At 34.2% G+C, this 12453-nt stretch overlaps 1 protein-coding gene across 1 annotated transcript in view; it reads right to left on the reverse strand.

Annotated features, from left to right (window-relative positions):
* The window catches only part of LOC149085001 (uncharacterized), a 117278-nt gene that overhangs the window by 34329 nt on the left and 70496 nt on the right, over nt 1-12453 (reverse strand). The window contains exons 8-12 of the mRNA XM_089232749.1: nt 10691-11122; nt 6129-6197; nt 1092-1169; nt 906-1006; nt 260-490 (exon numbers count right to left, since the gene is read on the reverse strand). Of these exons, the coding sequence (XP_089088875.1) occupies nt 260-490; nt 906-1006; nt 1092-1169; nt 6129-6197; nt 10691-11122 (911 nt within the window). The remainder of the gene's footprint in view (nt 1-259; nt 491-905; nt 1007-1091; nt 1170-6128; nt 6198-10690; nt 11123-12453) is intronic.

Consider the following 12453-nt stretch of genomic DNA (forward strand, 5'->3'; position numbering starts at 1 on the left):
ACTGATGCCACTTATATTTGAATATTTGAACATTGAAGTTATGGATTAGTGTAAACTGTAAATAATGATTCTATGGCAAATTAATTCCCAATGTTATAGTTGATTTTTCATATTTTTGAAAATTTTATCAAATATTCAAACGTTCAAATTAACCAAGTTCTGCACATTATCCTATTTATTCATCCCCCCCCCCTCCCTCTTGTTCATGAAAATCAGTATACTATAACGAATGAAAAAGAATAAATTACAAGAAACTTACTTATGTTCATCACCTATGTATGAAATCAAAAAATCTGGATCAAAAAACCTCCAGACCAATGGAATGCAGCGGGCAAGCACAAGCTGCTGGCTCAGAAACTCAAACTGATATATGTGATTGATTTTCAGATGTTTTAAAAGTAAAATCAAGATTCCTGATATAGCTTTCACAATGATCTCTCTATGACGATTCAAATCTACACCAATTTTTAAGGCCTGCAATACTGTCGTACTGAAAAATATAAAAAAAAAAAAAGATAAATGAAACAGTATTGTTCTCAATAACATTTTCCAATCACTTTCGCTCCTCAGTCACTTGTTAGTTCTATAGAAGAGAAGGGTATTCACCTTTCTGTCATTATTTAACTGCAGTTTTTTCATACACTAAATTTTTGTGTGGTGCAGCTTTTTCCAAGACACAACCTCCTCCCATTTGCAGACGACACATTTTTAAAAATGTGAAAATCTGAAGATTAAAGTCCTCTTAAAAAAAGCTTCACCCAAAATAGTGTGCAAAAAAAAAGCAAGAAAAAGAAAAGATTAAGGTGAAAATACATAGCAACTGAAACTGTTTTAAATGTTCCAAGTAAAATCACAAATTCCCAAATATGCATTAAATATTGTTTCCATTAATTAAAAAAACTTACGGCTTTTCTTCAGGCATAACATCTGCCATAATGTTTAATGACTTGTATTTTGTTGTATCTTTCATGGGTGAAGCAACTTCAAGTATTCTCATCAGAGCAATCTAGAAACCAGGTTCATAAACTATAAAGCGATTCAAAGCAAAATGAAACTTTCAATACTAAGAACTAAGTATACAATATAATTACCACATATGATGGAAGACTTTGAAAAATCGCCTTGTACAAAATTTCAGCATCCGTTTGAAAGAGAGACAAAGAGTGCACCTAAAAAAAAAAAGTGATTAAATTTGCAAAACTACACAAAAACCTGAGAAAAATCCTACAGTTCAATGAGTGTCCTTATGATTTTATAAATACCAATTACGAACTTAAATTGTGTAGGACACAAAAGAAACATTAATTTCCTGATACAAATCGTTTTTTGGCAAAAGCATAAAATGTTTAGTGTTGAAATGTTATAGTTTTTGTTTGTGTGAATTGTTTTTTACCCAACTAAACTTTTTATATTGTTCAACTAAACTGTAAAAAGTATTTAAAAAAATTCAATGTGATAAAGGTTACGGCAAAATTTTGACATGTCGTCCCTTTCATACCAGAAGAATGAACATGCAATGTCCTAGGGAAAAAACAGAACGTAGAAAATGATGAAACACCATCTTCAATCGAGCCAAAAAGGTAAGCGAATACCTCAGGTCGGCCAAACATCATAGGGATGGACTAAGAACAGCTAGGGTTTACAGTATCCCTTGCAGTTGTGGAGAAGTGTACAGGCACTACAAAAAGATCAATATCAACCAGATTAATAGAGCACAAACAAAATTGTAGACTGGGTCAGGTTGACAAGTCAGCTGTAGCAGATCATGCCCTGACCAAGGACCACAAAATTCTCTTCACAAACATCCAAGTGTTATCAAACGACGAGATATTTTCCACGTATTTTTAGAGAAGCAATCAAAATTCAAAAGCACAAGAACTGCTTCAACAGAAAGGAAGAGAAGATGAAAATCAATAGTGCTTAGTTTTCCATTTTAAAAATGATGAGATTGAAACCCAAGCATTATCCAGAGCCCTTAGGAACAACTTCGCCAATGGGAAAAACAGACCAATCCTGACGAGGCAGTGCGACTCAAGCATGGAGAAGGCATAAGTAGTAGCCTTTTGCCCACCGTTACATAATGATTTCTTGAAAATGTTCGAAAACAGTACTTCCAAAAAGCCAGAAAACTTTTAAGCTTAATTTTAATTTGCAGGAAATGATATTTGAATGTTTACACTACCCATGTTAGAGTAAACTTAGTGTTAGAGTAAAGTTACTATGGAAGTTGTTTTACTAAAATGTTTTGCAACGTGTTTCAATAGAGATACACATTCAAGTTTCAGGAAAAACTTGGGTAGCAAAATAAGGTATCCAACCAGCTGATAAAACAAAGTGAAAATTTGCATATTCATATTCTAGCATGAGGGGAGACGTGAGGGAGATATGTAAACTCAGTTCTGTAATTTTCAGTGAAAAATTCACATTACTGAAATTCAAGCGTAATCATGGGATTATTGCAGAGATGGTAGCAATTATTATAAGCAATAATGAAGTAAGAATTGATATAATCATGAGCATCAATAATACATCAATGTCAATTATGTATGTATATGATGGATATTTGGTATATACAGGGTGAACAGAATTTTACTGGGAAACCGTTGATCCTACATGCATACTTCTACACTCATGTCCATAAATTAAGGATAATTCAGAATCACACGGAAATCGAAATCTAAAGTAAAAATTTCACCTGTAGAATTATCACACACATCTGCAAGAATGATATGCAAATTTCAGGAAGCCACCAGATGATGCCGATAGTATGTCACAATGACGAGAGTGTAAGAGGGGGGTATATAAGAAATGGTGGCAAAGAAGTGAAATTGTTCACAAGAGTTCTGTAAGGTGCTCAGTGCCATAAGCGAATAGTTATGACACAGAGGACGCATGTGGATGATTTTTTACGTGATAGAATTATCGGCCACCTGGAATGTGGGCGTACTCAGATGGAAGTATCCAAGGAACTTGGAATTGCCCAAAGTGTCATCTCTAGGCTTTGGCAACGATTCCAAGATAACGGAAATGTCAGTAGATGTTACAGTACAGGTCACTCCCGAGTTACAACGCCGAATGAAGACCGGTATTTGGCAGTAACTGCCAAAAGAAGCAGATGGAGCACAGCATCCGACCTGTCTCATCAGCTATCTGCAGCCACGGGTACCACAGTGTCAAGGCAAACCGTGTACAGACGTTTGGGAGATATTGGTCTATATGCTCGCAGGCCTGTCAGATGTGTTTCGCTCACGGCAACTCACTGTCAGCAGCGATTAGCCTGGAGTAGAGAACATGCAATGTGGACATCGTCACAGTGGGCTTGTGTGATGTTTTCCGACGAGTCCAGGTTTAGCTTGCAGTCTGATTCACGTCGGACTTTCATATGGAGAACGCCAGGTACCCGTTACCACCAAGACAACATCATTGAACGACACCGTTACAGTGGTGCAGCATTGCTCGTTTGGGGTGGAATTATACTGGGTTCCAGAACAGATCTGCATGTTCAAACTGGAACCATGAAAGCCCAAATTTATCGGGACATCATTCTGGAACAACATGTACGTTTGTTTAGGGGTGCCATGGGCGCAAAATTTGTGTTTATGGATGACAACGCCCGTCCTCACCGAGCAAACATCGTAAACGAATGCCTTGAATCTGAGGGTATAACCCGTATGGAATGGCCAGCATTCTCACCTGACTTGAATCCGATAGAGCATGTGTGGGACATGCTTGGCCGACAAGTTGCAGCCCGTCAACCACCTCCTACATGTGTACCGGAACTTCGGAGAGCATTGCTTGCTGAGTGGAGTGATCTTCCCCAAGATCAGATCGATAATTTGATACTCAGCACGCCTAGGCGTTGTACGGACTGTATTTCATCGCATGGGAGACATACAATGTATTAACCATCATACCAACCATGTAATAGTAAGTTTTTGTAAAGGAGATATTTTTACAATTGCTCCAGGGAGCAAAAATCATAGTTTTTATGAATGGTATCATCCATACACCATCGTTTTTGTTCTTTATCTTTTGTTTAATAAATGGGCTTTATGAATAAGTAACGTTTGTTTTGTTTCTGAACCTTTATTTGCCGGAGCTGGCATTATCCTTAATTTATGGACATGAGTGTAATTAGAAAAAGTATCCAAATAACGTGTAGTACTCAGATATGTCATTCATGTGGCAAGGGGTTGTACAGTTATTCAAATAAAAAAAATTAACTCTTTATACAGACACTCTGTGCTAAAAACCCAATTAGAAAGTTGTTGCCCCATCTGTCCCGATGCCAAAACAAAATCCACATTTCTAAGTGCAATATTTGCCAAGGCATTTGAATTTAGAAATCTGAGGAAAGTTGGGAACAGCAGCATTAAATGAAAGTAGACCATTTTACCCTATTACACACTTGAACCTGCCATCATAGCTGCACTTAAATTAAGAGAGAGACTCCACTCTTTTTCCTGCCAGATTTATTTCTAAAAAAAATTTCATATCCTGAGATGCATAAGAAATATATATCCCTATCATTTGCCAAAGATTCTGTAATGGCTACGAGATCTAAGCTTTCAACAGCTATCATAGTTTCTAAAAAATATTTCTTATTACCAAAGCTTCTGGCGTGTTTTAACCACACAAACTTTAATTTGCCCTGTTATTTACTGTCAATCAAGAAGCCATCCAAGTCAGAGGTGAGCAATTCCCCGTCAATACTGTTAGTATCATTAACTAACCCACATTCTGGCCTACGAGTAAAAAAACCTGATTTAAGCCCATCGTAACCCTCCCAGACTCCCCTCCTATTCAGGTGAATCCCATCCCAACAAAGCCACCTACCAGTAAAACCAGAAAGCTCCAAAAAAACGTGACCTGAAGAGAGAAGCAAATGTCCTTCAAGCCATAATTGAAATGCAGGATCCTACTCCTAAATGTCCTACAACCCCTTGGCAGTGCAGGAATCACTGCTACATCTGAACCCCAACCCCAAAGGTTAACAGTAAGTCTCGGCACTCTTGTTCCCACCCACAAGATTTTTCTTCCACAGACCTTTTGCCATCGAAAAATGTTTTGAACATCACTTATACTTCCCCCCCCCCAAAAAGACTGCAGTGCTCAAACCACAGAAGCCCTACACACCCTGTTCCCCAGTTCCCTGACCATAGAATCCCTGATAATTACACCACTATCACGATTACCCTGTACTTTCACCTACAACCACCACCCATTCCCCCTCTGAACTGTCATTGTTTGCAGAAATTACGTCTTCATTAACATATGGCTCAGTTATCTCCGGGCTCTCCAAAATCTTTACCCTAATAGCAGATTAAAATGTAGCCATATGTTTGTGCTCACAGTATTGTTCCAGTTTGAGCAGCCATATTACCTAGAAAGGTGCAGCAGCTATCCATTGGTGTTTTGAGAGAATACTCAGTGAGCATATTTACCACAGAATATAAAAACTACAGAAATTCTGAAATAAGAAAAAGGATGTTTTCACACACCCCTATAAAAAACGAAATCATTAGTATTTCACAATGTTCACCTCTCACATAAATGGCACTTGCTTTGCCAACTCCTCTTTGGTTATTCACAGTTGTATTATCTGTCTGGTTACAGTAAACAAGGGTTTTTATTTTAGTTTTTTTTTCTGATTTTATGTTAGCATGTCTTTAAACATATAAGGGACCTAGAAAAGTTTAAAATTATTTTCATATGTTTTTTTAAAACCATGCTTAACTTTTCAAAATTTGGCCGGCACCTAATTTTTTTTTAAATTGTCAAGTCCTGCAATACAACAAAGGCACACAAATATTTTCCAAACTACTTATTTTCAAAGATATCATGATTCTTGGCAAAGCCGTCAATTGTCTATTCAGGAAAAAATGGTGGATTGCTAAAATTGGTGGATACTCTTTGAAAGTACTGACTGGTAAATTTTCAGAATTCATGCATGTCACCTCATATCCACATCAAGCCAGCTTGCAATATAGGAGGTGGTCATAGTAATGTGACTTGATTATGTAGTTATGCACAGTTATTGCATTAACATTAATATGGAGCACATTGTCAATACCAATGTACTAAGCAATGTGCTCCAAGAACTACAAGCACATAAGGCAAAAACAAACCTCTAAAATATGTTCATTCGGGTTTTCTTCTTTCTGTATTTGAATATCACTCAGTGGAATATACTTGTGCTAAAAGTAAAAAAAAAGTCAATGCACCAAAAATATATATCTTCCTTACTGTAGGATATGATATTTTCCTTGAACTTAATAAAATAATATCATTATATTTAACATAATCTTAGCACAACTTCTCCTCTTCATTGCATAACAGCCAATATTTAGGTGATGCTCTTTGTTAACTAAGAGATAAGGTTTACTTTCTTTTGATGGTTTTGAATATATGTACTCTGTAAGACTTCTGGAGCAATTTATGCTTATCTGCTTACACCCATATTATTTCACAGTTACACATGAAACAGTGATATAAGTGATCATTTTCTACATGCATATCCTCCTTTGATGGGGGAGGGGACCCTGGATCAGAAAACACACAAGACAGTGTAAGAATTACTCTTACAACTTGCATCAGCTCTTCGAATTGGCCATCATATTTGTCAAGAAGATAAGATGTAAGTAAATGCACCAGTTTCTTTTGTTCAAAATTTAAAATAAAATATCCTTCTATTCTGCTGTAACTTTACTTTGTTGACAAATTTAACGAATAAGTTTATGGAGATCTTTTGAGAATGAACATGTGGGATTTTTCCTGATTTTACTGACATTTTAGTAAAAACCAAGTTCTCTGACAATTCCACGTTTCTTTTGATCAGTATGAACCTTGTAAATAATGTCTGCTGCAGTAATGGATGAAATTTCCATATTGGAAGTGACTCAACCATGGCATAACAGACAAGAACTAAAGGTTTCATAAACTCTTTTCTGTTAAAAAAAAACTACCCTCTCTCCTCAATCCCTACTGCAATTATCAAGAAATGGTTTTTCTAAAAGCATATACAACATTTATTACACCCTTCTTTAACCACTTTAAGATCAAGGACTATTGCAACAAGTAATATTGCATCCAAACGCCAGTGGAATAAATTCAAATAAGTCTATGTTTTCCTTCTGCTCTCCTCATCACCAAAGTAGTTCATTTAAGACAGTATAATATACTGTTTTCTTTTCATTTGTTTTTTTTTTCTTACTTTTCTATTTTTTTCCCCTCTTTTTTTCTAACATGCCATTACGTTAGAACTAAGCTATCATATTTATTGCTGATTCGTCAAACAGATATCATCCGAATATCTTGCCAATGGCTTATAAGCGGAGCAGTTAATGCTTTAAAGAATTAAATGTTAATGCTTTAACGCATTAAAGAAAACTAATTTGTGATTGGGCAGTGTTTTTAAGTTACTGAAAAACAGGGTGCTCAGTTTTTTATTTCAACAGAAAGCTTTTTTGGGTTTTTAAGAGCCAGCCTTTATGTAACCCTATGCCTGTATTCACAATTTCCCGTGAAAATTTTGTCATGAGTGCATTTAGGGGACAGACAAAAAATTAAATGAGGAAAAAAGGTTTTTGATCAACCGAGTATACTAAAAAACTGAAAATGATTTTTAACTTCCACAAAATATTGTACAAATACAACGCCACAACAGGCAAAATGCCCAACGAGGTGGCTGAGAAAAAGATGCTCATAATAAATATGGATGTCATATATTTCAAAAACACAGCAACCCAATTAAAAACACAATCACAAAAATTATAAACAATATATACTGACTACTGCGTACTAACTTTTTACAATACTTGGTGCATTTTTGTGAGAATAGCTCATATATTCATGAAGATCATGAAAAACATCAGCCAATGTTTATGAAAAATTGACACTACACATGAAACATGCAGAAATTTAAAATGTGACAATTCATTATTTAATGAGATATGAGCATTTTTAGTAAATGCTTTTTAATCACGCATGCATAGAAAATATCTATTTCATTTTTTAATAATTTGGTTCCAGATATACAGTGCAACTTATATAAACATTCCAGTAGAATGTCTTAAAAATTCATGAAGATATACACAATATCATGAGCTGTAATTCGAGTTATTGGCTGAGAGTACCTGGATGGTTAGCAATTTTTCACAAATTGGTATTTCGATTATTTCAAAAATAAGCCCACAGCTTTATGCAAATGAGCATAGACGTGTCCGACGCTATGTAAGAGATATGCTTGGACATAACACACATGTATGATGCCCAAATGAAGAAACTGCATGGAATAATTAAATGACAGGGAAAAAAATTGAAATATCAATTTGTGGACAATCCCTTATCATCCAGATACTCTCAGCCAGTAACTTGAATTACAGCTCACGATATCGGTATATCTTTCTGAATTTTCATGAAATTCAACTGGAATCTTTATATAAGTTGCACTATATATCAGGCAAGCAAATTATGAAAAAATAAAATAGCTATTTCCTGCACATAAGCAATTTAAAAAAAATACTCATATCTCATTAAATAAGGAACTATCAAATTCTAAATTTCTATACATGGTATCTGATGTATTGTGCCATATTTTCTGTGAATTTCATAAAAATTGGTTGAAAACTCTGCATGTTATAAGCAAAAAACATGCAATGAAAATTAGAATTTTTATACAAAACAATTCATGATTAAACATGCTATTCTCACAAAAAGCACAGAAGTAATACGAAAATTAGTACAATATTTCAAGAGTTACAAATCATTTGCAGTTTAACATACAGGGTTGATCAAAAACCTTTTTCTTATTTTTTGTCAGTTCCCTAAATGCACTCATGACTAAATTTGCACTGGAAATTGTGAGTACAAGCATAGGATTCACATGATCGAAATTTTAGAACGATTTGCCCAGTATTTTTCTAGAAATCAGAGAAAATGTCTAAACTCCAAAAAGGACAGACTATTGGAAACATAGTGTAACAAACAAATTGAAAATGAAAATTATTCTGAAAATTATTTGAGAACATTTACGTTGTGTTCCAAAATTTAATTTTAAATCTGAGTATCTACCACATGCCCAAAGGGAAATTCTGTGACTTTTTATTGACTATTCCTTGACTTTTGCAACCGAATGAGCTTTAAAAGAATCTTTTGTTATAGCAGTGATACCCAACATGATGCCCACTGTATCATTGTGCCCGTAAACAACAAACAGTTTGTGGTGTATCAATGATATGTGTGTGTGTGTGACAACTATGTTGCAGTTAATGAACCAGAAGTATTTAGCAATAAAATTTGAACATTTAAAGCCATCATTGCAAAAAAAAACATTCCTAGATACATAAAGTAGTCAAAAAGAGTTTGACATGGAGTGAGCCAGTTTTGAAACCATAAAATCTCTAAATATTCTTTGGTAAATCAAGTAGTCTTGTGTGCTCAAGAGGAGCTGCCATTTATATTTCAAATCAGAAACTGATGGATGAAAATTTACGATTAATTTTCCCCTCCAATTTTGTAGGTGTGACTCCTGCTGGATTATTGTCAGTAATAGCAATTTGGCTACTCAGAAAGAAATTGTTAGAAAATACTAGAATAAATTGGGAAAAGTGAGTGTTTGGAGATTTACCCATTATTATTTCGCAGCATTGGTGATCTAGGAATGTTTTCTAAAATGTACATGTAGACTTCTGAACACAGTACATTTTATGAAAAGTTTTCCTAATCCTTTGGCAGTCATTTATGCCCAAACAGGAAACAAATAACAAACATTAGTTTTTTAATCAAAAAATCAATTTGGTTGAAAAACAAAGGTTTAGGAAACTATGTTTGCAAGTTTGCTCACATGTATCTTTAAAATGCTTCATGTAAGCTTGCAAGTAGATCTTCGATTGAATGTAATTCATTATTTGAATCCTTTCTGTCCCAACATGCCCCCCCCCCTTTTTTTTGGCACACGTATCATCTGAACAAGAAGTTCCACAATTTAATTTTTTGTCAAAAAATTTTTATTTCACTTTGCAATTTTTTTTAGATTGCCACCATCATGGTTTGTCTCAAAACAAGTGATTCTCAATTCATAACTTGCAATTGATGAAGATAGCTCACACGGTCACCTTCATGAGAACTTATGTTTTCAATTCAAAATTTCCCATTTTAAAATGAAATTTGAGGACAGCCTCAGTTTTTTTATGCTCATATTTTTAAAAAAGTGGCAAGGTAGAAAATCTCTAGAATAAACAACGTACCGCAGAATGTCAATATTTAAGGACTTTGATGACATTTCATAATATTAACCCTTTAAGCAGAAATTAAAAATCACCAAACCTCCCTTCAAAATGCCATATGTGATTAGGCTTTATTCCAATTTTTAGCAGGTGCGAACTAGGGGAAAAATCAACTGTATAAAATATCTGGATTTGTCAGTGATAAAATAAGAGGCTTTCATGAAGACCAGATATCTCATCAATGCTGCTTAAAGGCTTAAGTGTTGTTAGTTTTTGGTGATCACAATTTGCAAAATATCAAGTCTGGGAACTTTTTTGGACAGTACGTGTAAAGGCTTATTAAAACAGCATCACAGTTTGAGAAACTGATTCTGAGTACTCAAATACTTCCATACTCAAATTCAGACCTATTAAAATGAAGATTAGTGCACTGAGATAATGAATAAATGAATTTAAAAACTAACCTCATTCAAAAACTTTACGTGAGCTTGTATTTGTTTTACGATGAGAGGAACAGATGCAAAGCCTCTTCTTGAATAAAGTTCATTACATTTATTTTGAGCAGAAGTCATGTATGATTCAACAGTTTTCCAGTCAACTTTTGGAGTCCATGGTATAACTTCAATTCGAGGAGAGTTTTCTGAACTAGATATTGCTGATCTAGCAGGAGATGATGGCTCCTTAACAATCACAACATACTCTGTTTTTTCAATATGCTCAAATTCGTCATCAGATGTTGCTGATCCGGCAGAAGTAGATGGTGGATATACCTTATCAAGCACAACATACTCCATTTCTTCAATTTCCTCAAATATGTCATCAAGTAATGAAACTGTGTTTGCATTAGACTCTTCTTTGGGCATGCTATCTGAGCTTGTCTGTTTAAGCATTCTTTGCTAGAATACAAGAGTACAAAAAGAAATCTCAATGTTGAAGTAAAAAAATGTACTGCTGATGGCATTTATCTCTTTATTTACCTATTTTACTTTTAATACTTATGGTACTTCCATGTAGCACTTCATATTAATAGTTATATCTAGAACCTAGATTATACATGCACTATAAGTGGCAAAATATGCTCTATGAAAATATGCACTAAAGAATGCCAAAATATATACACTAAAAACCATAAAATAGACATCAAATGAATCCTCCAAAAACGCATTAAAATGTAAAAATATGTATATAGGAATATTCATGTCACTTTTCAAGTCATTCTGACAATCGTTCTTTTTTTTACAGTGTTTTGAAATCAACCTTAGTTATAATCACCTTGTATATCGTAAATCATAGCTAATTAATCTGTATTATTTATGCTTCATTAAATACATTATATTCACCTAATTTTTATTATAGATTTTGCAAAATAACGTCCTAATTAAGCATACTGAAAGTAACTGGAGAAAACATCTTTATATTATATGATTAATAACAACATGAAAAGAATATTTTTTCAAACACAAAGTAATCCATTGAGTTAAGCAAAAAGTAATTAAATTGCAAAAGTTGGTTTTTGTAGAAATGCCAGAAATATTTATTGATTAATTAAATATGGGAATAGTGTTAATTATATTAATAAACATTTTATTTTAATTTATTACAAGTTTGAATGATTTTTCAGAAATTTTATTGTTTTTAATGCTAATATTATTTAAAACAAAAACCAGTTTCAAAAAAAAACTTTTTTTTTACCAACCCTGTTACTGACGTAATATTACGTCAGAAGTTCTACGGAAGAAATACAAACACAATTTTTTTGCTTGACAAGTATTTGCACCAATTTGAGATAAGAATGTAATCTTGAGAATTTTTTGTGTAAGTAGATAAAAACACATTTTTCACTTGAAATCTTTCTCTTTTTTTTCCTATGCTTGTGGGATCGTACATAAGAAAAAGGTTGCAGAGAGGATTTAAAACTGACTAGGGAATTATTAAATTAGAAATGATATCATGCAGAATATGCAAATGCGTAAAGTTATTGTGGGATGGGGCTAAACACAATATTTTTATAGGTATTATTGAGATTGTGGGAAATATTGTGTGGGCTCTAGGCTCATGGACCGGATGCATGGGCGGAGATATGGGGGAGTGGCATTCTCTCCCCCCCCCCAGTGTCAAAGTGGAGTCGACTGATCAAATGTATGTATGAAATGACATCATTATCGTGCCCCCCCCCCCAGACTTCCAAGTTTATATCCGCCTATGACCATATGCACAAGTCCACGCT

This window comes from Pholcus phalangioides, unplaced genomic scaffold, assembly GCF_987345545.1.
Source record: "Pholcus phalangioides strain wild (caught in Gottingen) unplaced genomic scaffold, Ppha-v1.0 ptg000007l_1, whole genome shotgun sequence".
Lineage (NCBI taxonomy): Eukaryota > Metazoa > Arthropoda > Arachnida > Araneae > Pholcidae > Pholcus > Pholcus phalangioides.